Source organism: Lipophrys pholis, assembly GCF_963383615.2.
Source record: "Lipophrys pholis genome assembly, chromosome: 9".
Taxonomy (NCBI): domain Eukaryota; kingdom Metazoa; phylum Chordata; class Actinopteri; order Blenniiformes; family Blenniidae; genus Lipophrys; species Lipophrys pholis.
The window spans coordinates 15,898,819-15,921,031 of record NC_137639.1 but is presented as its reverse complement, the minus strand read 5'-3'; the positions used below and the strand labels follow the sequence as shown (position 1 = coordinate 15,921,031).

The window sequence follows — 22,213 nt, the reverse complement described above, 5'->3', positions numbered from 1 at the left end:
ATGTGGTAAAGCAGGGGACATCAACTAAGATGGTAACCTACCTGTCATGCCTGGAGGGGTTTTCAAAAATTTCCCATTGAAATTCTGAATCACTACGTCACATTTCTCCGTTGACTCCATCCTAGAAGAAGAGCAAAAGAAGGTGATGACTGAGTACAATCCTGCACAAACAAACAAAGCCCAGTTTGCTGAACTGAAAGTACAGTTTGAATGACAATTTGCTATAAAAGTAATAAATAAATGTCAGTTTATACATCTGTGCTTGGCTGTTTGAGCAAAATGCCTTAGGTAGGCGTGTGTGTGTGTGTGTGTGTGTGTGTGTGTGTGTGTGTGTGTGTGTGTGTGTGTGTGTGTGTGTGTGTGTGTGTGTGTGTGTGTGTGTGTGTGTGTGTGTGTGACAGTGTTTTCAATGGGGTTTCCTCTCCTTTGTCCCAGTTTAAAAGCTCCATTCAGTCTGATCTGTTGTGTGTCATGTCCTCTTTGTCTGCCCCTATTCAGCTCTGCTCACCCAATCGCAGCTCAATGACTAATTGCCTGCTTGGCAAGCAAAAGCCAGTGTGCAAATGTGTGTGTAACGTGTGTATGTAGAAGAGAAACACAGTGGCTGAGACTGTATGTGCGTGCAATGTGAACATGTGTGTCTCTGTGTGGGTCGTTGGGCTTTCTTCATATAGTCAGTGACCCAGAATGGAGGCCCGGCTGCATTTTAATCACTGGCACACTCTACACTGTAACTGAGACCACACACACGTACAAAAGGTGAGGTGGCCAAGGGCGGAGCAATGTGGAGATGTATTATTAGAGCCCAAATTCCTTCATTCATAATAGGCAGAGCGACAAATCAGGTAACGTTGGCAGTGCAATTTCCTGAAACCAGAATGTGGGTCATAGTTTGATAATTTTGCGTCTGAGTTGCTTTGTAAATAAAGGAAGGGAAAAATATCAGTAGAATTATTGCTTATCACAAGAAAGTTGTTTTAATGTGCCAAAGCTTCTTTAGCAATAGAAAACCAAAGCTGTCAGTCAAAATGGAACCCTTGGAAACTGAACCACGAAAATATTCCTAAGTAGAATTTAATTAAGAAGGTATTTGTCTCTGCAAGTGTACCTGGCAAAGCCGACTCCCCTGCTCAGGCCATTGGCGTCCCTCAGTATCCGTGTGGAAATGACGTGACCGAAAGGCTTCAGCATGTTCTCCAGCTCCTGCTCGTCCATGGACACGGGCAGGTTGGATATGTAAAGGTTGGTGGGGTCCTGCTCCTGTTGCTGTTGAACGACAGTAGTAGAGGAAGGAATTACATGCTTAAATGTGAGTTCAGGGTTGCATATGTTCTAATTTGAGAGAGTTCAGCAACAAATCTGATTGAACCTCTGAAACGGTGAAATCAGTAGTTATGTGTGAAGAAAAAGTTGCGCAATTCACAGTATTAATGCAAATGTTCTTGGAAAGATGAGTTAATAGTCATACATACTTGAGGTGAAGAAGAATAATATGAGGCAAGCAATGGATGTTTGCGAAGCAAGACCTCAGTTACCTTCATGTGAAAAATAACAAAAAAAAAAAAAAAAAAAGCAACAACAAAAAACAAGCGAGACAGAAAAGACTTGGCTGTCACCCTTCACTACAAGATGGTTTTGCTGTAGTAAATGCATTAAAGGTGAAGTTGTTTTGTTCCATATTTATGACTGAATATCCCACAGCAAAAATATCTGTGAATTTAACTCAAGAGACGAACGCTCCTCTAAAGAGAAATAAACATTTCACTGAAACGGCAGCGCACGGGCTTCATGCTTACAACCCCTGAAGCAATGAGGAAAGCCCCTCTGGATTCTAAGATGTTAACAGGGTTGCATTAAATTCTTCCACAGGAATGAGGGAACCTCCTTCTTGTGTGCCTCTCAGTAGTTACACTGGTATACTTCAATTATTTTTGCTCTGTTTGGCAGCACTCCATTGAAATGATACTCCGCAGGAGACCAAAGCCTGTGTGTGGCGTTTGCAAATTAAAAAGGCCTGGATGCGGGGAAGGGTTTGACGGAGGGCGCTCTCTGTTACAGAAATGTACTACAGAGGGGAAAAAAAAAAAAAAAAAAAAGCCAGGTTACATGCATGTTCTGTAAATTAAAACAACATGATTTCAAGCCTTTTTATTCCTAATTTTATGAAATCTGTTTGGTTACAAGGTTTCCCAGAGTGCCTGAGTCGAGACTATAAATGATGCTGTGATGTTTAAAAAAAAGAGTTTTATAGCTGTTTCTCCCCTCTGCAACGTAACAACGCTCATTTGTTTGGCATTCCTTTGCAAATTCTCGTGTTCAGTAGCTGCAGAGGCAGCTTTAGACGAGTGGAGTTTGCATGTTCTCACTGTGTCTGACAGGGCTTCTTCTGGAAACTGTTTAATTTCCACAATCTAAACACATTCTTGCGAGCGGGCGTCTCTCAATTAGTTGTAGGAGTGAATTTGTGTGTTGGTGATTGTGCTTGACTCTCTGTTAACCCTGCAATCGATCGTTGATCTGCTGTGGGTATACGTTGCCTTTTCCCTCATGTGGTGGCTGAGATTGGCCCCAGCTCCCTGCAAACCTACTCACAATGAAGCAGGTGTAGAAGATGGATCAATGATTGGTGCCCCAAAGTGCTCCCCCCGCCCCCCCAAAAAAATATGGTCACAATAAACTGCAACCTTTGTCACTTTTCATCTCTTTGTGTCCACTCTTCTCATGAGAAATAAAGTACTTCAACTGTAGTATAGAGTTTGGGATATACTGCCCACGTCTGATGTTTGTTTGAAACGAGCGTCACGAGGGAAAAATAATATCCGTGCATTTCTGTGGGTCTCTGCGTCAAAAAAAATGAATAAAAAAAAAATCTGCCCTGTGGGACTCCTCTCAAACCTAAATATTTCCTTTATGCATGGAGGATTTTCCTTTGCATGCTCCAGAGATGCTTGTAGAGTGGGAGTTCCAAGGCTGGCAGACTGTGACCAAAGTCATCTTTGTAATCAGTGACTCAGAATAAGCAGAACAGCTCCAGTGAAAAAGTCAGAAATATTTTACCTTCCCCCCCCCCCCCCCCCCTTAACTCTGAGTATCTCTTTTAGTCAGCAAGGATTTTCCTTTGGCAGAATGTCCGAGATAGAGGGTGCTTGTCTTCCCAGAAAGCGACAACTGGCTTCGGACCTAATCTTTCAGCACATGCTTGTGGGCGCTCGCTTTTACGCAAGCACTTACTGACCGAGGCAATAACATCAAAGCTGTAGTATGGAACAGCTGTGAAATTTGCCATTGGTCTTAGCCTCATTTCACAGGCCTCCCTCCAAATAGTTACGTCACTGTGCTCCTCGGACATAGGTAAATCACAGCTTAGCGACACAGCTTGTTAAAATGTTTACAGGATAGCATCAGTGTTTGAAGTTTGTCTTACAACAGGAGTCAGGTTGTGGACGTGGACCTCTAAACAGGTTTTTCTGACGGAGCGCGCTCCTCCAGTGTCTTTTCAGTGGCAGTGATGTGGGACGAAATTCAAATCTGTGTTGGAAATGGAAAGTTAATCTCAAGATAAAATGAGGCTCAGTCATCAAGTACTTTTTTCCCCCCAAAAGATTTCAGTTTTTATGTTGCAATCCCTCTGATTCAGTTCAAAGAGGAAAAAGTATCCAAGGAAACCAAAAAAACCAAAATTCTAGTAAAACGATCATGGCTTAAAATGTGGCTGACTTACATTCCAAATCTCTAATATCAGCTGCAGGCATGCGTCTAGAAAAACTCTTTTTTGCTTGGACAGCTGCACCCTGATGAAGTGGTGAGCACGCTGGTTTGATTCTGGATTAGTGAGTCTTTCTAAAGCGGAGCTTGCATGTTCCTCCTGTGCCTGCGTGGTTTTTCTCCAGGCCCTCTTCTCTTTCTCCCACAAGTTTAATGCACGATAAGTTAATTGTTTACGATGAATTACTTGCAGTAGTGTGACTGTTAGATTCCAGCCTGAGATGGACCTGTTGCTTTAAATGATTATCAGCCTCATTGTCCCCCCCATGTTTGATAAAGGAAGTTTATAAATAAATCTAGGAATGGGAACAAAAAATGAATACAACTGAAACCTCTCACTCTATTGTCTCGGGCACCTTAGATTTATATTAATATAGCTATAAAATATTTAACGTACTCTTTAACTTGATTGGTTTAACCTACAGCACATCTTCATTCTTTAACAACCTCAGAAATATACAAACCTATTTAATATTTCCAGGGATTGATATATTGAATCTTTAAATTAAAAATGACTACGGTATTTATTATCAAAGAGAGCGGTTTAAAAAAGGGATAGGTTTCACCACTGTGGATGGCTCTTTGTTAAACCGGGAATTTCGACACCACCGAGAGAATCTTTTACAATAAGAATGAGAAGCTAAAGGCTGGTAAAAATTTAAGCACCCAAGAGAAGAATCAGCAGTGAACCGTTGTCTAAAGCTAATAAGGTTAAAGAAGAAAATGTACTACTGCACATCAAGTTACAAGTGTCCACTGGAGAAATTACTGGAGAAATCCAAGTGCATTTATTGTCATTGTCCCACTGTTTGAAAGCCTGTGACTTTACGCCATTCAAAGAAATTAGCTCCAGACTCGATCCCGGGAGTTACACTATGGCTGCAGCAACAGTGACAGAATCAGTCTGTATCTGTTTGTCAAGAAAGATTAAATGTTTAAAAACCGAATATTTCCTCCACCAGTGGTCAATGTGGTTGAAAGATAATCCCATCCAAAGGCGACATGTCTTAAACAAGATCTCACAGCGGTTTGCCCATTCTCAGCTATAAAGTGAGTCAGCTGTTCTGTTTCTGCTCACATTTTCCGTGGTGTTTGCAGTGACTCTAACAAGGGGGATGAATTCCGATTTGTACAGACAAGAGAAATGCCATAACCTCTCCACTGCTGCTCCAGCTGCTGATCATCTATCCTGTCTTGTTCTTGTCCCTGACGGAATATGCCTTGTTTTCTTTGCGTCGTCGGTATTGTCTCAATCCAGGGAAATCAAGGGCGAGATTGGTACAGAATCAGCGCGGGCACTGAGCTGGGATGCCGAAATCAAATCGCATCTCAACAGAGCATCTCTCAACACAGTTTGAGTTTACTCGCAGCCCGACTGAGAAATGAGCCCAAGTGCTTTGGAGCACCCACATGTGAATGAACTCTACTTGACTTTGCTTAAAGTTGCTGTTTGCACAAAGTTACTTCACAGTGATCTCTCACTCTGCATGTTGCAAATGACTCACTTCTCTCTCACTCTCCCTCTCTCTCTCTCTCTCTCTCTCTCTCTCTCTCTCTCTCTCTATCTCTCTCTCTCTCTCTCTCTCCCTTTGTCTCTCAGTCTCACTCTCTCTCTCTTTGTAACATCTGTCATGAGCTGGAAACAGCTTCACACCAACTGTGCCTCTCCCTGACTGTGTAGCCTGACGGCCTGCCAGCCAGTCAGCCTGTGTTTTCAGCCCCATTAAACCTCATTGCTGCATCATTATAGCAGGTCTGTGCCTCTTATCATGTTACTTCCTGCTTACTCCACAATGCAACAACACCTGCTGAAATGCTGGAGGGTAAAGCGAGGGCAAACCAACGGTTAAATACCTGTGAAAAATGCCACCACGGTGTGCACGCGGCCCGTGTGAATATAACATGAAATAATAGTTGAACGGTGCAATTCTTCTCGATCTTGCTCGTAACAGCAAAACGCCACAACAGAAAATGAAGCCTTCGATGATGCCAACAGGTGCAAGCAAGCGCTGGACTTAGACGGGACAATAGAAAATTGCACTAACAGAGAGGAAGACAAAAGATCAGAAAACAAATGACAAAACACTTGAGAGCAGCAGTGCGTGATTAGAAAAACAGTTTCTATTCATTGGACATCAACTCCTTCCTCTAACCTTTTCCAGCTTCTATATAATCCTGCTCATTTCCTCTTTTAATCCTTCTATTCTTCTGTCTCTTTTGCCCTTTCTTAGCCCACATCCGTTCTACATTTTGACTTCCACCAATGTAAAGTTCTTCCCATTCCTCTTTGCACTACTTGCTATTCGACCCTCCTCCATAAGATTAAAACATAATCTTCTATAATGGTAGCCTTGCTGTCTAAAACAGTATCTGAATGCCTAATTAATATTTAAAGAGGTAGGTTTTCTCCCACTCTTCTCCCTTCTCATTCTTTTCCCATTGTTCGTGCCTGCTTACTATTTCCCCTCTGCCTCGAGTTTTTCTCCGCGGCACTCCCCTCATCTTTATTTTCTTTCATTTCCATTTATTTCTCACGGCCACCTCTTTCTATCTCTTCATCCCTTCCTCTTCCTCAAGCCAAGCTCTAATCTTTCATAATGATTGTCTGGGTGTCTAAATGCTCTCTAACGGCTTAATCAATACTTAATGAACATACCATAAATACTTTATGAACCCTAAACCCTGACATCCCCGGGGTTTCATTAGCCATGGAGATATACGCTTTTCTCCATCTTCATGACGACTCGAGGCTCGGTGAAATCAACTCTGGGTACAGAATAGTTCATCACTTAGTTTCTGGTCAGTTCCTACAATCATAGACGCAGCGGTGTTCAGATGCTTCTGCTGCCATCATGGTACATGTAAGTGAACGAGGCAAAGCACAGAAACCGGTATTTGGTTGCAAGGTGACATTTCAGCCAGCGACACATGGACTGCACGTCCTTTCAGTTGCCGACGTCTTAATACACCACCTACATGTCAAGTCACTTTGCTTTTCAACCTGTGTGTATTGTTAATGGAATAAAGCAGCACTGTTGCAGGTTTCAGCCACCTAAAGGGCACAGTTTGAACACACACGTTGAAGTATTTAGCACAGAGAGCCACAGCTTAATATTTTTTCTATATTTGCACATTATATTTAAAAAGAAAAAAAAAAGAAAAGAAAAAAAGGCCATGGACTTCATCAATTCACTGTAGTCACTTCCCTTCAAGAAAAATAGCTTTTGCATCAGAAGAAAAAATTACTGAGATTGATCCATGCACTTTGTAAATCCTGCACCAGGTCTTTGCTGCGGTTAATTGGCTACAAAGGTCATTTAGCTTAGCTGACCTTTAAAAGATCAAGGTAACTCACGAGCATCATTAAAATTGTGGCCAGAGGCTTTTCAAGTGACGGTGCACCAGAAAATATTCAAACGCAGCTGAAGCTGCTTTCCACTATGTAGCAGCAGTGAAGTGGCGACGGAACCCTGATGATTCAAAGAAATGGCATCACTCCTGACTAAGTGAGAGACGGACTGTGTTTCAACAGTTAATTCAATTTCATGATGGGCAGAACTTTTTTCCCTCCTCCCTCTGGCTTCTAACGCTGTCTTCACACTCTGCATGAGTCATTTAGAGCACTGAGAAAGGCCTTTTTAGATAATATAGATGATACACACACACACACACACATACACACACACTTTCCACATTATAGTCACACATGCTGTTAATACTCAGTTAATCATTAATTTATGACTATTTTTCCTCTGAACCGTGTCTTTTATTTCTCTTTCGCACTGGTCTTTACTGTCCTCCTGTTCTCATGGATTAATCGTTTCAACTTGGCTTCTTCTCTTCTCATCCCTTCTTTCTCATTTTTCACTCACACTGTCTCTACTGTGTATTAAAAGTCCAGTAATTCATCACAGAGTCAGAGCAGAGCGCAGTCCCTGCTGCACACCAGCGTGCAGGCTGCTTGTCTTCCAGCCGTCCAGAGCTGGAATCAATCACCCGATCTTGAGACACTGAAACCATCAGGGAGGGTCGGACATAGATAGCAGAGAGAGAGAGAGAGAGAGAGAGAGAAAGAAAAAGGTGGAGGTGGACCTGCAGATGGATTGATTAAATACATGGATTAAATCAACATTTCCTTGGCTGAACAAAGATCAAAAGGCCTTTTAAGTTTCCCTTGCTATTTATTCAGAAAGCCAAAGAAGTGGGATTGATAGAGCCCAAAAATAAACTGAACTTGACTCCGGTGTTACATCTCTCCTGCCGTTTGTTATTCTTTTCTTGTGGGGGTGGGGGGGTGTTTTTCTCATTTGTTATTGTTGATGTTTCTGTGTATTCTTCAAAGTGCACCAATGAAACTTGTGAATGTGGGCCTGATTTCGAACCGCCAAGGAGAAGTTCTGTCATTTCCTGTGGCTTTGTGGTGGTTGCATTTATTTATTTATTTTTTAACAGCTCTAAATCTTTTCCAGGCTGAAATCCAAATGTTGCACTCAGACTGGCTGAAGGACGATTGCGTTTCTTATCTTGTAAGGAGCCACCAGAAACAGGCCTAGGACCCACGTTGGGTTCAAGATTGTAATTTTGGCCGACTGGTCAAAGCTTCCACTCTGAGCAACCGATTTAAGGAATATATATATTTTTAAAGAATTGTGTTATGAAACACAAAACACATGTTTATGGGCATGAATGCATACGTTCCTGAGATCTTTCCAAGGCAAAACACTTCGCCAAAGCATGGCTGCAGCGACTAAAACTTATGCACAAGGACTACGTACACAAACACCTACACACCAGGGAGGCAATGCCTTAGGTCACGTTTACACATTTCCCCCTCTACCTTTGAAAGAAAATTTTTTTTATTTACACGGAAACGCATATACACCTGGTTCAGAGTTACTATGCGCAGCCGAACCTGTAGGGGGCAGTGCAGCGAGAAGCACGAAGCCATGATAGCCAATCAGAATCCTAGAAAAAAACACCATGTCACGAATTGTGACATAAATCTCCGCCTACCCGCCTTTAGATGCACCTGGAGACTTTATTTAGTTTATAAAGATCTCCACTGTGGCCAGAGTTTTCAGGAATCATTGTTTGTGGTGAGTCGTAGCATTTATGTGTAAATGTGCGGCTCAAACGAGAGAAATATCACCGTTTTTTTAAATACCTGGGTAAAACATGGCCTAAAAAAACAACAACACTCTCTCGCTCTCGCATGCACGCATGCACGCATGCACGCATGCACACACACACGCAGTTCCCTCTCTTTAGCCTTTTTTCGCCTCTTTTTCTTCCCTAATGCTGAATGCTGTAATCAAGGCTAATGGGACTCAGCTGTTGGCCGGTCTAATTACCTGGAATGCAGACTGATGATCTTAGAGAGAGGCGGTTCACACACACACACACACACACACACACACACACACACACACACACACACACACACACACACACACACACACACACACACACACACACACACACACACACACACACACACACACACACACACACAGGAGATGGCTACAGACTCTGCTGTAGCAGGGAAGTGTGTTTGTTTTCTCAGGATAGCAAGAACAACATTAATTCTGGTTAGGACATTTTATACTTCACAAGAAACTAAATTGCATAATTCCTCTGTCCTTTAAATGTAAACTACATGTTAATATGAATTATTAGACATCTGCACGTCTTTATATGCTGCTGATGACAACATTCCTGCTTTTCCAAATTAGTGACGCTCACTTCTAATTCATGACCAATAATGTCGAGATGGTGTGCAGATGAAGCTGTGATGAAGTTTTATGATGTTTCTTCTACTTCCCCGAACTAGACCACAACCTCACACTATATCACTTTATCATTTTAGCTATTATCTCTCAGAATGGAGACAGATCCCCAAACTGTGACAGTACATGTTTCTCACCATAGCATGAATAATACATGTACCCAAACCATGGTAATGTGTATTTTTGCACCTATTACTTAAGTGTGTGTGTTTGTGTTTCTCTTGTGAGTCAGCCTGCTCTTAGTCCGTGTGAAAAGTATTGCAATGGCGTAACAAAATAAACAGAATTTATGTTCACTAGAGCATGCATTTTAAAAGGTCAATAAAGCTTGAATAAATTTTCTATTCCTTCTCTTTTACTCCAAGTCTGGAACATCCAGGGAGCAGTTTGGCAAAGAAAACAACATTAAATTCACACACAACTTTCTGTGTCTGATTTATATTAACTGGATGATTCCAGATATTTTCACACAGCCCATAATTTTCATTCATTTCCAACTGTGCTGTTTACACAAACGCACACTCATTTGACAGAGAACAACGGCCATAAGGGGGCTGAAAGGTATGAAGTAAAGCAACCTTGTCTTAACATTTAAAAAGCTTCTTTGAAGAAAGGAACAGTTTAATGGTGCTTTAAAACACCCCTGCAAACCAATATGTAGTCAAAGTACCAAGATTCTTTAAGAATGACATTTTTGGGAGCAAATTGAACCTACAGCAAAAAATGTAAATCTCACATCAACTGACAATTTTTGATTATTGAAGAACAACAATGTCAACACATGAGATTCTGAGACAAACCTTTTGAGTCTGACAAATGTGTTTTAGTGTCATACAAGGCCTCATCCGCCTGATTCTTCTCATTCTGTTTGCCTGAGGAGAGAGCGGGCTGCAGGGAACCCCTTGCTTTAAATGATTCATGGAGTCTGGCATCATGGGATGGGGGGGGGGGGGGGGGGGGGGGGTGGCGGGGGGGGGGGGGGGGGGGTTCGTCTATGACTGTGTTGGTACACACCCTGTTTCCACCTCTGCGAGAGACTTGTGTGTGTTTTTGAAGCTGTATCATCACAGTGAGGATTGTTTCATGCCAGTTCAGAGGGACTCATTGATGACAGAGATATACATACAAACATACATAAAAAAATACACACACAGAGGTGTCACACTTGCTAAAGATGATCCAGGCTGCAGTTATGTGGATGGGAGTGAAGAGTAAGGGGAAATGAAAGAAACGAGATTGGTAATAACATTAAAAGAGAATGGTTTATTTGTAAACATAAAACCGCATAAAACCGCATTATACAGAGCCATGCTAACTCAATTCTCAGTGAGTTAAGAAAGAAAGAAAAAAAAACAAAGGAAAGAAAGTTATAGCGGAAAGATATGAAAGAGATATAAATTATATGACAATATAAACATGATTTGAAGCTTTAAAATTAGTAGTTTGGATTTAGGTAGTTTTGGAAGACTCATAATTCTATCAACTATCTACTTTCAACACTAACATCACACATCCAACATATTTTGTACAGCTTTAGGAAAATGTACAGTGGCATTCTAAACTTCACCATTTCTTCAAAAGAAGACTCCAGTAGCAGTACTCATAGGATTACCACACCTGGATTAATAGCAACTATCGCCTAAACTGACAGCATTTTAAATGTTGACATAAATCCCATAATCAGAGAAAAAAACCTATACTGTGTCTTCAGAATAAATACAATTAAGAACGCAATATGTGTGTTAACCTTTTCCTTAAACCTCTCCCATGAACTGCCAAAAAAAATTCAGAACACTTTTCTATGTTTCTGGTTTGAAGTCCAACAAACGAGGATATCAGAGAACTAAATGTGGAACAAAGTTACTCTCTGCCTGTGTTGCAATGACTGTGTGCGACCAGTGGAAAACAGGCGACCATCAAGTTAGAAATATGTTATGAGTAATATCTCACTAAAACACACTGTAATAAAGACTGGAAATTCTGAGGGAACAAAACAGCTGGAAAATAAATATTTGAGGTTGAACAAAAGAGGTTTTGATGCCAACAAGATTCGAGGATTCATCAAGGATTAGATGCCGACAGCCACTAAATCCACTGACATTATTGCATTTTTCAGTTTCCTTATTTGAAGATTGCATCTCCTTTCTGGTTTTTAAAACTGTGGTATTAATGAAATGGTAAGTCTATAAATTATCACAACAACTGATTTAAAAAATGTGAATCTTTACAAATATTAGAGGAGAAAATGGATGACAAATTGTCAGCTTGTCCAGACAATGACCCAAAGCTTGGCATCTTGGGTGCATAGTTTGATTCCTTAACAGTGATCCTGTACTATTTACTTCTACACTAGTAGAAGATTATAAGGGAAGTGAAATTAGCCCCTAAATGCACTCACATGTAACTCCTTAATGCACCACCCCCTTTCTCCGAATTGTTCCTTGATCGTCCGGCTGTCTGTCGGTCGGTCTGGATTGGAGCGTTTCATTACAGAAATGCAATAAACCAGGGAGCCTGCTGGATTATCATTGAGGAAGCTCTTTCTCAGATAAGGAAAGAGAGAATTAATAAAGAAAGTTTTGAGACAAACTTATTGAATGCAGGTTTTTTTATTTTTTTTTGCTTCCCATTTTTCCCCACACTAACGGTATGTGGCTTGTCCTCAGACAAATCATCGGGAAATGAAGTTAACAGCCACAGCCAGAGAGAAAACAAATTAAAAGGAAACTACAAAATTAAAAAAAGTTCTTGAAAAGTGCAAGGGAGGAGTAGGTTTGTGCTCTTGGCACTGCAGTGATTAAAACATGAAGCCCTGGCTCAGACACAAGAATCACATCAGCTCAAAAGAAAGAAAGAAGCATTCGACTTCTGAGCAAAGTTGGTGTCTTTCCCATTGTGTCATATTACATGTGAGTGTGCCAAGATGTGCAGTGCATGGGAAACTGTTGTTTGAAGACTTGTGCAGGGAAATGGTAGCCAGATCAAACTTCGGGCTGATCCAAACTTGATTGTTGAAAACTCAAACGTACCTTGTCTTATCATTAATCACATATTTTCCAAATTTACTTCAACTAAAAGCCACAATAAGTGTTCTGATAATGAACGTTTGCGTAAAAGCTACAACCCTGCAGTCACCTTATTTGCACTGCGGAAAAAAATGAGACTGCCATATCATTCAAGGGCATTTACCACTTGCAGCACTTGTGAAATGATACACAAGCTGGAAGACTTGCTAAAGTGAAGTTGTCCACGTCCACCCACACCTTCTGCTGGCCTTGGCTATAAAGTCCTGGAGGAGAGGAATACTCGTTTACACTTCAATAAAAAGACCTTTTTCATCAACTCTACGGTTCTGACAACATCTCTCGCTGCAGTCACCCCATCAAGGTCAAGTGAGCATTTATGTGTGAATAAATTTGTGTGGTGTGAGAGTGATTGACCCCGGTGCCCTCAAAAGAAAGGGATTTACAATATTTCTTACATTTACAGCTTTGATTGCTTAGTTTTCATGAGTGTTATTTAAGCAGAATACATCACAAAAAGACATCTAAAGCATTTGACTGCTAAACACAAACTGTACTTTTTTAGATAATAGGAATAGAGGGGTTACATTTGCTCGGTTACACTGTGCTCAGGTTGACTTATTTTCGCACAGCCCAATTTAAAAAAAACAGACCTTTGATCTCCTACTTCACGTTTAATCATCCAAAAAGTCGATTAACATTTTATTTACCTTCAACACCACTGTCCATGTCCTTCAATTTCTTTATCAGGGTAATCAGTTTGGTTTTCTTCTCTCTCTCTTTGCAGAGATGACTTGGAGTTAACAGCAGAGTGTATGCTTGGTTGATTTTTCACACAGTGTAATATGAGCGACTGAACAGCTGAGTCAGTGTTAGTGGATCCTATGCTTCTGACGCACGCACGCACACACGCACTCACGCACACTCACAAATGTGTGTTTTGTCCCTTCACCTGACACTATTTCATCCTGATCAATGCCTTTGTCCTACGGACCCAAAGCTCGAAAGCTGTGGCCTGTTGCCATGGTTATCTCTATTTGAATCCAGTGGGATTAACCTCCAGGGAGACGGCTCGGAGGAGGAAGGAAGAGGGGGTGAGAGAGGGGACAATGGAAAATAGAAAAGAAGGAGTGAGACGGGAGCGAAACTAGACGATGCAGGTAAGGAATAAAAACACAAGGAGCACAGACATATATTCGCAGAAACTTTGTATGAATCCTGACAAATGATACGTTTTTTGAGAGCAAAGCCTAATAAAACTCAGGTTAACCTTTACAGTAAAACAATGACATATTAAAGCTATGAGTAGGCAAAGTTATAGAAATTGTAACAAAACAAAGCTCAGCATTAGGTAAATACCACATTTATAAGGTCATACCAGTGAATGTCACAGCCTGGATACAAGACTTCTATTTAGTATTTCTGTGCCTCACATTGAAGTATGGTTCAACTGCAGAATACAGCACTCGGTTTGTCTCGGTCTGCTTGGATTTCACTACTTACTGCAAAATCAACAAAACTCTGCAATGTGTGCACAGGCTTGCAAATAATTCCCCATTAAATGCATTAACATGACGGACAGGATGTCAATTAAAAAGTCGCTCCAATGTGCCAGATACTATGTCACTCTGCAGAAATGGTGAAAAAGTAGCTTTGGGTGTGTGAAAAGCCATTTGTTTACACGCCGTGCAACTTTGCAGTTGAGTACAGGTGCAAGTTTTCTGTTGACAAGCCATTTTTCCACTACGAAGCACCAGAAAAGTGTCTGATTGCTCCAGGTTGGACGAGTACAAATAACTGTCTCAAAAGTGTCTTTGTGTTGGGTTTACAGAAGATGTGGCTCACTCAGTATTTCGCTGTCATATTGTCTGCTTTGAACGCGACAATAGTCACTCAGACCTCTCTGTAGTGATCGTGGAGCCGACGTTCCGGCGTTAAATAAAAATCAAGAAGAAAAATAAAACATCGAAATCCCTTTTTGTAATACGCAGTACATTTATTGTCATATCAGGAATTAGGGTGTGGTGATTGGAAAATGTAGGTAATTTCCCTTATATTTATACCACAATGGGCTGCAAAATGACAAAGCAGAAGGTAGAATTTGCTCCCATCATAATGCACTTATGCTTCAAATAATGTTTCTAAAATAACAACAGTATTTCTAAATCTGTAGAAGATGATATTGGGCTGAAAGGACATAATAAATCTCCTGAAAGCACAATCTAAACACAGGTACAAAGGTTTCGTAAATTTATGTCACTTGATCTGAAAGCTGCTCACTGATTGGTTCAACTCAGGTACAATCATCTTAACATGAGCACTGCTGTTTAACATTACCTCAGTATTACAATGTAATGCAAACAGAAACAGAGAAACAGCTCCCTGACCAACTTTATTTATCTCAAGCGCTTTGTCATTTTCACTCCCTTCTTGCATTTCGGTTTGGCTTTTGCTTGATTTGCTTTGGCTGAGCAAAAACCGCTGGTATACAGAATATTCCAAAACTAAATCACTGGGTTTCTCTCATTGGGATGTTGCTTTTTCATTGGCCGCCGTTTCGTTTTGTTTTGAAAAGCAACAGAATGTAGCCACTGCTAATACACCCCCAGAACAAACAATTCAGTAAGCGATCCTCTTTTCTCAAGCTGGAGTGTGCGAGTTCCAAACGAGCCCTCCGGTTGAAGAATGGACTACAGACGACGCACTCAAAGCGCATGCAGCAACACGGAAGGGAATTAATTTAATCTGCTGGCAGGAAATAAAAGCATTTCAACTGTGGCAGTTTTGCATCAGAAGGTGGCTTTTTGAAGATACAAGTACTTCGCAGCGAGGAGGCTTGATGGAAATATTGCTGTGGTGTGCAGATGACGGAGTGGAGATTTTCTCTCAGTCTTCAGATGTCGAGAGGAGGGCACAGTGGGGCCAGCTGACAGCTTGTTGGACCAAGGTTATTTACTTTTAGAAAAGCAAAACCAGCCTGAGTCAGCAAACACCAAAGGACACGCATGCACAGGCATGAACATGCAAGTGTTTCATCTCTGGCATGTGAGCGCACGCACACACGCGGCCGCGCGCGCACACGCACGCACGCACGCACACACACACACACACACGCACGCGTGCACCCAACCACCACCAGGAGTTTAAATAGTCTCATCACTGGGATAACATTGAGAAAACAGCAGCCTAATTATCATCATATCCTCTACCAAGGACTCCTCACGACAGCACGCTCAGTCTCATGTATTCATTTCACCTGTACAAACCACATCTTCCCCTCTTACAAAGTCATTAGGCTTTAACAAGGGTTCTTAAACACCCTCCCCACCCCTCACCTCAGTCCAAATTGAGCAGGTTTAGAGTTCTCGTGAGATGGAGCCTCGTTACAGTTTCGTCGCCACAAACTGGCCTGTAACCCTATTTGGGCTCCCAGCAGTGCAATAACCCCAAATTGCACTTATATAGGATGTGATGACCAAGAATCTGCCACTAACCAGTCATCCAATTAATAATGACCTTATCACTGACACACATAGTACAGGCACTCACAGAAAATAAAGCAGCAATTACATATGATTTATTACAATAAGCCTGGACCCAAGCACCTTTATACTTAACATTCATAGAGGCAGCCAGGAATTTTTATACCTACTTGCTGAACCACGACTGCTAATGTCCAATTTGCCCTCTCTAGTCAGAACGTGAATGCTCCTGAGGAGGGAGTGCCAGTGGAACTCGTCTCGATTTTCTTTCTTTTCATTTCTATTTTTTTTTTTAAATCCTTTTTCTATATATAATCTGTCATTTTTAGCTGATACCTGAAGGGAAGCATACAAAATTACATATTACAGTGTATTCCTTTTTATACGATGAACAATTTTACATCACAATTATGAAGAATATTTCAGGATAACAGGCTCTTATAACAACTGTTGAGACAAACCATCAACTCTCCACTTTATCAACTCACTCTGTGTTCACGGACAGATTTTGCTTAAAGTTTTGTCTTTAATATTTACTATTTTGAACCTTGTGATTTTACTCAAGGTTTTTGTTTTATATTGGAAATCAACAATTCAAAACTACTTTTACTTTTCAATCTTGTTTTAGTCAGTCTTTTATTGACAGCTGGAGCAGCTAACAGAAATGTCATGCAGTGTTTCTAAATGTACTTAGGCAGATTTATCAGTGTCTGTACTTTAAAGATCCCAATTATATGCTAAATTCACTTTAGAAGGGTTTTCTAACAGTAATATGTGTCCCCATAGCCTGTGTATGAGGCCCCAGAAGTGAAAAGAGCATGTCATCTCAATCACTGGCTTGCCCTTTTTTATGCTTGCAAACGCGACTGGTAAACAGACATGGAGTTGGTGTGCAAAGACACAGCTCATTTGCATTTAAAGGTACAGACACAGAAGTAGCCTGTTCTCAGTAGAGCTCACGAGAGGGACTTTTACACTGGCTGAAATTCAGGACCAACTCTGCGTTTGGGGCAATACACTGAATACAATGTTGATGGACCTCTGACAACTATGTAAAATTGACATAAAATACTTTCACACTTGTTGAAGTCACCATGAAGGAGACATATTTTGACCATAAAATCCAATGCAACTTACAGGACTGAGAGACTGAATAGCCAGTATCAAGCATTTTTTACATGCTGCATCATTATTTCCCCGGGAATCGCTCAGAGGATGCTGATAAACACCGTGAAGACACTCCATAGTGAAAAAGCTAAATGGAGATATGTGACTGGAAGAAAGATAGACAGGTGAGGCGGCAGAGTAGACAGGCTCAAAGACACAGCAAGAGAAAAGGCTTCATTGGTTTTCAGTGGGCATATGCAGGCTCAGACATACTAAAAGGTTACAGCGTTTGATTTGTGATATTCTACTCTAAAGGCTCTCTCTCTCTCTCCGTCTGGAGGAACAGTTTGGCTACTGCTGTCCACAAAGTTTGATCGATGGCTGAATTATGCCGTCGGATTGTGATTCCAGCCGACTCTGCTGTCTGCCCAATGATAAACAACAAACACGCCTGGCCACCAATAACAATGAGAGATGCGAGCACTGAACAGCCAATCAGAAAATAGAGGTAATAGTGTCCCTATAAAATAGGGACGTTTCAGTCAGCCACTCTCTTATCCATTAATATACTCATATGTATTCCTCAGAGTGTGTGGAGTGAGATTTTAAATGCAGCACCACCCTTTTCTCCCTCAAACCCTCCTTCTCTCCGTGTCTTTTATTTCCTTCCTGTATTTCCTCCACCTCCTTGATCACTCTGCTCTCTCCCTTCTCAGAGTTGAGGCTGCCCACTCCATCCCTCCGCATTCTCCCTCGCTACAGTTTGGGCTTCCCACTCCCTCCCTCCATCAATCTCTCATGCACTCTCCCTCTCTCCCTCCCTCACTCCAGCAGCCCACTCAAAGGCTAATTCCACCGAGGGAGAGAGAATGTGAGGATGGGCATTTTATAGTGTTTTCCAGTTATCTCCGTCCTTATAGAGCTTTTCTAAGCCCAGCTCCATCAAACCAAGCACCACCCCCACTCTCCAGCTGCCCACTCCATGCCTCCTCTGTTCATGGCAATATTTCCCTCATTCCTCTTTGTTTTTCATTCTCTGGAGGGCGACACTTTGGCGGAACTGAATCTGAAGGCCTTAATTCATAAATGAAGCGTTCACAAGTTGAATGACACTTTAATATTACAAAATTATGCCTAGCATGAACTTGAAATAGATTTTTTTGCTTCCTCAAAACTAGCAGCATTCAAATGTATGTGTTAGGTGTAGAGATCTTTTTTCTTCTTTTGTTTTTATATACAAATATTTAGAAATAATGCATATAATATTAACATTAATGGAATTCAAACATTTCATTAATTTAGTGATTTATTAGTTTTATTGTTTGTAGGTTGGTCCATGTTGTGTGAATGGTATTATATTGGTACTCAATGTGCAAAATGTGCCAATACTGTAGTACCAGAATTGTTTTTACACCCAGTGACTGCTGGAAGTTTGTTACTTGAGACCTTTGTTAAAATGATAAATATTAAACACCTAACATTTGACTGAAATTAATAAGGAAAGCTATTTTATTTTATTGAAAAAATGATTTTCAAAGTATAACAATCATTTGTGCTGGTGTGCTGGTGTGTTGGGGGGGCTTGTCATGGATCTCCAGGCCACAGCAGCGGGGAAAATTTTAATAATACATTTTTCTTGCAAGATTTTCTTTTAAAGAAATGGAGAGAAAACCCATCAAAAACCTACTTTGGTAGGCAGGAAAAAAGAATATACTTAAAAATCAAGCTTTTGTGTCACCATCTCTATAACTATTATGACGATTGGATACTATATATAAAGAAAATACCCGGAGAAAAACAATGGCTTAGGTCAAAACAAGAATAATATTTGAATTAACTTAATGTAAGTTATTTTATTTCCTGTGTTTCATCTTATCCTTTGTCACTTCCCAGTATGTCACGTGACTACAGGCTCAATATTACCAACACCAGAAGCTGTAATCACAGTTAGATTAATTGCATTGACCTAAAACCTCCTCAGCAGTCCTAAAGCGGGAAAGGCAGCATGATTATGTCATCACATCATAGTCTATTTTCAGTTCATGTCGTATCGGGAAGCTGGTTTTAAAGTTCTCTATTGGCTTGATATACAGTCGCTCCTGCTGTTCATAAAATCTTTGCGAAATCTCCAAAACTCTAAAAGTATTTTTCTCCCTAACACCTTCAACTCTGGGAAAAAAAGCCTAAAATAAATAAATAAAGAAAGAAAGAAAGAAAGAAAGAAAGAAAGAAAGAAAGAAAGAAAGAAAGAAATCGTGGCTTCAGAGCTCCTGTGACACTTCTCTCAGAACACAGCTATCGCCTCACTTTTTTGCTCTCTTTTACTTTCTTTGCACTATTTTTGCTCTCAGCCATGATGTAAGAAACTGCAGAATTCATGGTGTGTTAATTGCTGCTGCCCGCAGAGATTCCCACATCTTATAGCCAGGAAGAGATATAAAGCTAAAACTCTGTGATTTAAATTAACAGCCAGGGACCATCATACAGAAAAAAGAAAAGAAAAAAAAAAAACATGCGGTTTGCTAATCTGTGTGTCTGTGTGATCATCTGGTGTGGGAAATCAAAAGGTACTACACGGCATTCAAACATGATTTTTAACAGCTTTGTGATCCTTTAAAACGAATTGCAATGCAGAAATTCCCGGACTCAAGCCCTTGATTGTCGTTGTACATGTACAATGATGATTTAAAAAGTTGTTTTCAGGTTCACGAAAAAGACTTAAAAATGTACGAGTTCAAATAAAGGCATCAAACAGTGCAAAGAGAGCACTTACAAAACACAACGCAGAGGAGGAGGTATTATATCAGAAAAGGGTAGTTCAGGTATGTAATATTATAGTGTGCTATGCAGAGACTTCCTTTAATGCAAGTCTAAATGCAATTAGGTGAAAAAAAACCTACAAAAAAAACCACACAATATATTCTGATGACAGTTTTTACAAATTCCTCTGTGCCCCTTTTGGAGTGTGCCAGAGTGACTGTTTGTCAGCTTCATTTTTGTGTGTCTGCTTTGGCATCTCGTAGAGCTGGACTCAGTCTTCATGTACTGAAATGATGCTGTTTAATGAACACGTCGCATGAAGTATTTATGAGTGGGGACCGTTTGGATGGATGGTATTTGGCTGAATATCACTTAAGCTACAGTTTGTTGCTTCAGGCGAGCTCCACATTACTTCTTCCAAACAACAAGCTGATATCCTCGAGTAGTAGAGTAGAACTGCAGAGACAAGGGGGAATCATTTGCCTAGAGCAGAAATTAAATCACTCTTCCTTTTTTAATTATATACTGTACATGACACTTTATACTATTCAACTACCATATTGATGGTATTAAAAAAAAAAAGGGATATTCAGGGAAACTGTAAGACTTTTGTCATTTAAGTAATTTTTCTGACAATACACTTCAAGATTATGTATATCACTCATATAGATTTTCATTGTGATCAGTGTGGCATCAGTCATTGATTTGTATTCCCTGTTGACGTCGTGACACACAAGCTCACAAAGTAAAATAAAATATCCAGTGTCAACAGAAATGATCATGATTACACTAATGCTGAGGAATATTTTTTCATTAGCAATGCAACAGAGGAACATTAATCACCAAAACAGCTCTATTCATCTTCATTCTCTTCTCCAGCTCCCTTCCTCTTGCAGCCACTCGTTCTCTCATCCATCTCTTCCCTTTCTTTTCCCACTTATCCATTTCACTCCTCCATCACGCTCCCCACTTACACCCTCCATGCTCACTAGCATAAAGAGGCGCATACGCCCAGCACAGGGCTGGTAATGCAGGGTTAATATGATTGCAGAGCAGCTGACGGTTGTGCACACTCAGGCCAAATTGCATTTAATTCGATTGGGCTGTGCTCACTAGGATCCCGCCCACTACTGTCTGTTATTGTGTGCTGCTGTTCATTGTTCTCCGGCATTCGTTGGGGCGAAGGTGGTCGGAACTCACAAAAAAACCACAGCTGTCCTCCACTTTAGAAACTCAGAATGATTCATTATCTGTATTCTGCAATGTCACCTCGGCTTTGAACCGTTCCCAAGGATGGAGCACCAGAGAAAGAGAAAAGACAGTCCACAGCTAAATACTACGAAAAAATGTTGTGTGTACTGTGGACTCATATGCAACAGTAGTGCTGAAGTTGTCAAATAATCAGAGAAAATACATTTAAGAAAGTAGTTGGTTGGTACTATGGTGAATGTACAAATGTTCATGTCAACAATTCTGATATTTGCATTAAAATAAATAAATACATTTTAGTCCACAACATTTGTAAATCTGGCTTTACTAGGAAACTTCCTCACTCCTGATCAGTGTTATCCAGAAATAGATGTTCATGTTGGAAGTGCTCACTGAACTCTCCTGTTTGTGTTGTGAGCACTAACACACTTCCACATTAAGGTCTAATCAAACAATTGGGCACATGGAAAGCAAGCGCCGACTTTTCTGAGGCTTGGTCTTTACCGACTCTCCTCAAACACACAATGAAAGCACATCCATGCCAAACCAGCAACCTTGTCATAATCATCCGTCCTTTGACAAACAAGTAGGTCCGCTCAGTGAGAAAACAACGTAAACGACTCGGACTTGCTTTCCTGCCATTTCCTCATTTCCAAAGTTGTCAGAAAAGCTCAGTGTGAAAGGATTGTGTCAAAAACTGTGAATGTTGTTTGTAGGGTGACGGGCTGTCATGATAGTGTGAGCACATAAAGGAGTAAAGATAACTGCATCACATTGAAAGGCCTCATGGTGGTGTGAAACTATAGTAAAATGATTTCTGATGTGAGAAAAAGTCAGAAATGTAGTTCTGAAATCATCAAAATTTAAGCCACCCAATCAGGTCATGTAAATGAAATACATGTTTTCCTTTGACAAGATAAACACTTAACTGTAGTTATTGAGAATTTTAATCGTAATATACTTGTTCTTTAAAATCAAAAATAGTACAAATACAAAGAAATAAAGACGTACACATCTACATAAAGGAGGGCGCTCTGTTAGTTTGCAGAGTGACACTGCAATCAACAGAAAAGCCATTGTT

General features: G+C 40.6%; 1 protein-coding gene across 2 annotated transcripts in view; it reads right to left on the bottom strand.

Annotated features, from left to right (window-relative positions):
• LOC308114564 (RNA-binding motif, single-stranded-interacting protein 3-like) overlaps positions 1 to 22,213 on the bottom strand; it is a 120,752-nt gene that overhangs the window by 35,134 nt on the left and 63,405 nt on the right. For both annotated transcript variants that reach the window (XM_080471554.1, XM_080471555.1), the window contains exons 6-7: positions 1,109 to 1,266; positions 42 to 121 (exon numbers count right to left, since the gene is read on the bottom strand). In XM_080471554.1, the coding sequence (XP_080327680.1) occupies positions 42 to 121; positions 1,109 to 1,266 (238 nt within the window). The remainder of the gene's footprint in view (positions 1 to 41; positions 122 to 1,108; positions 1,267 to 22,213) is intronic.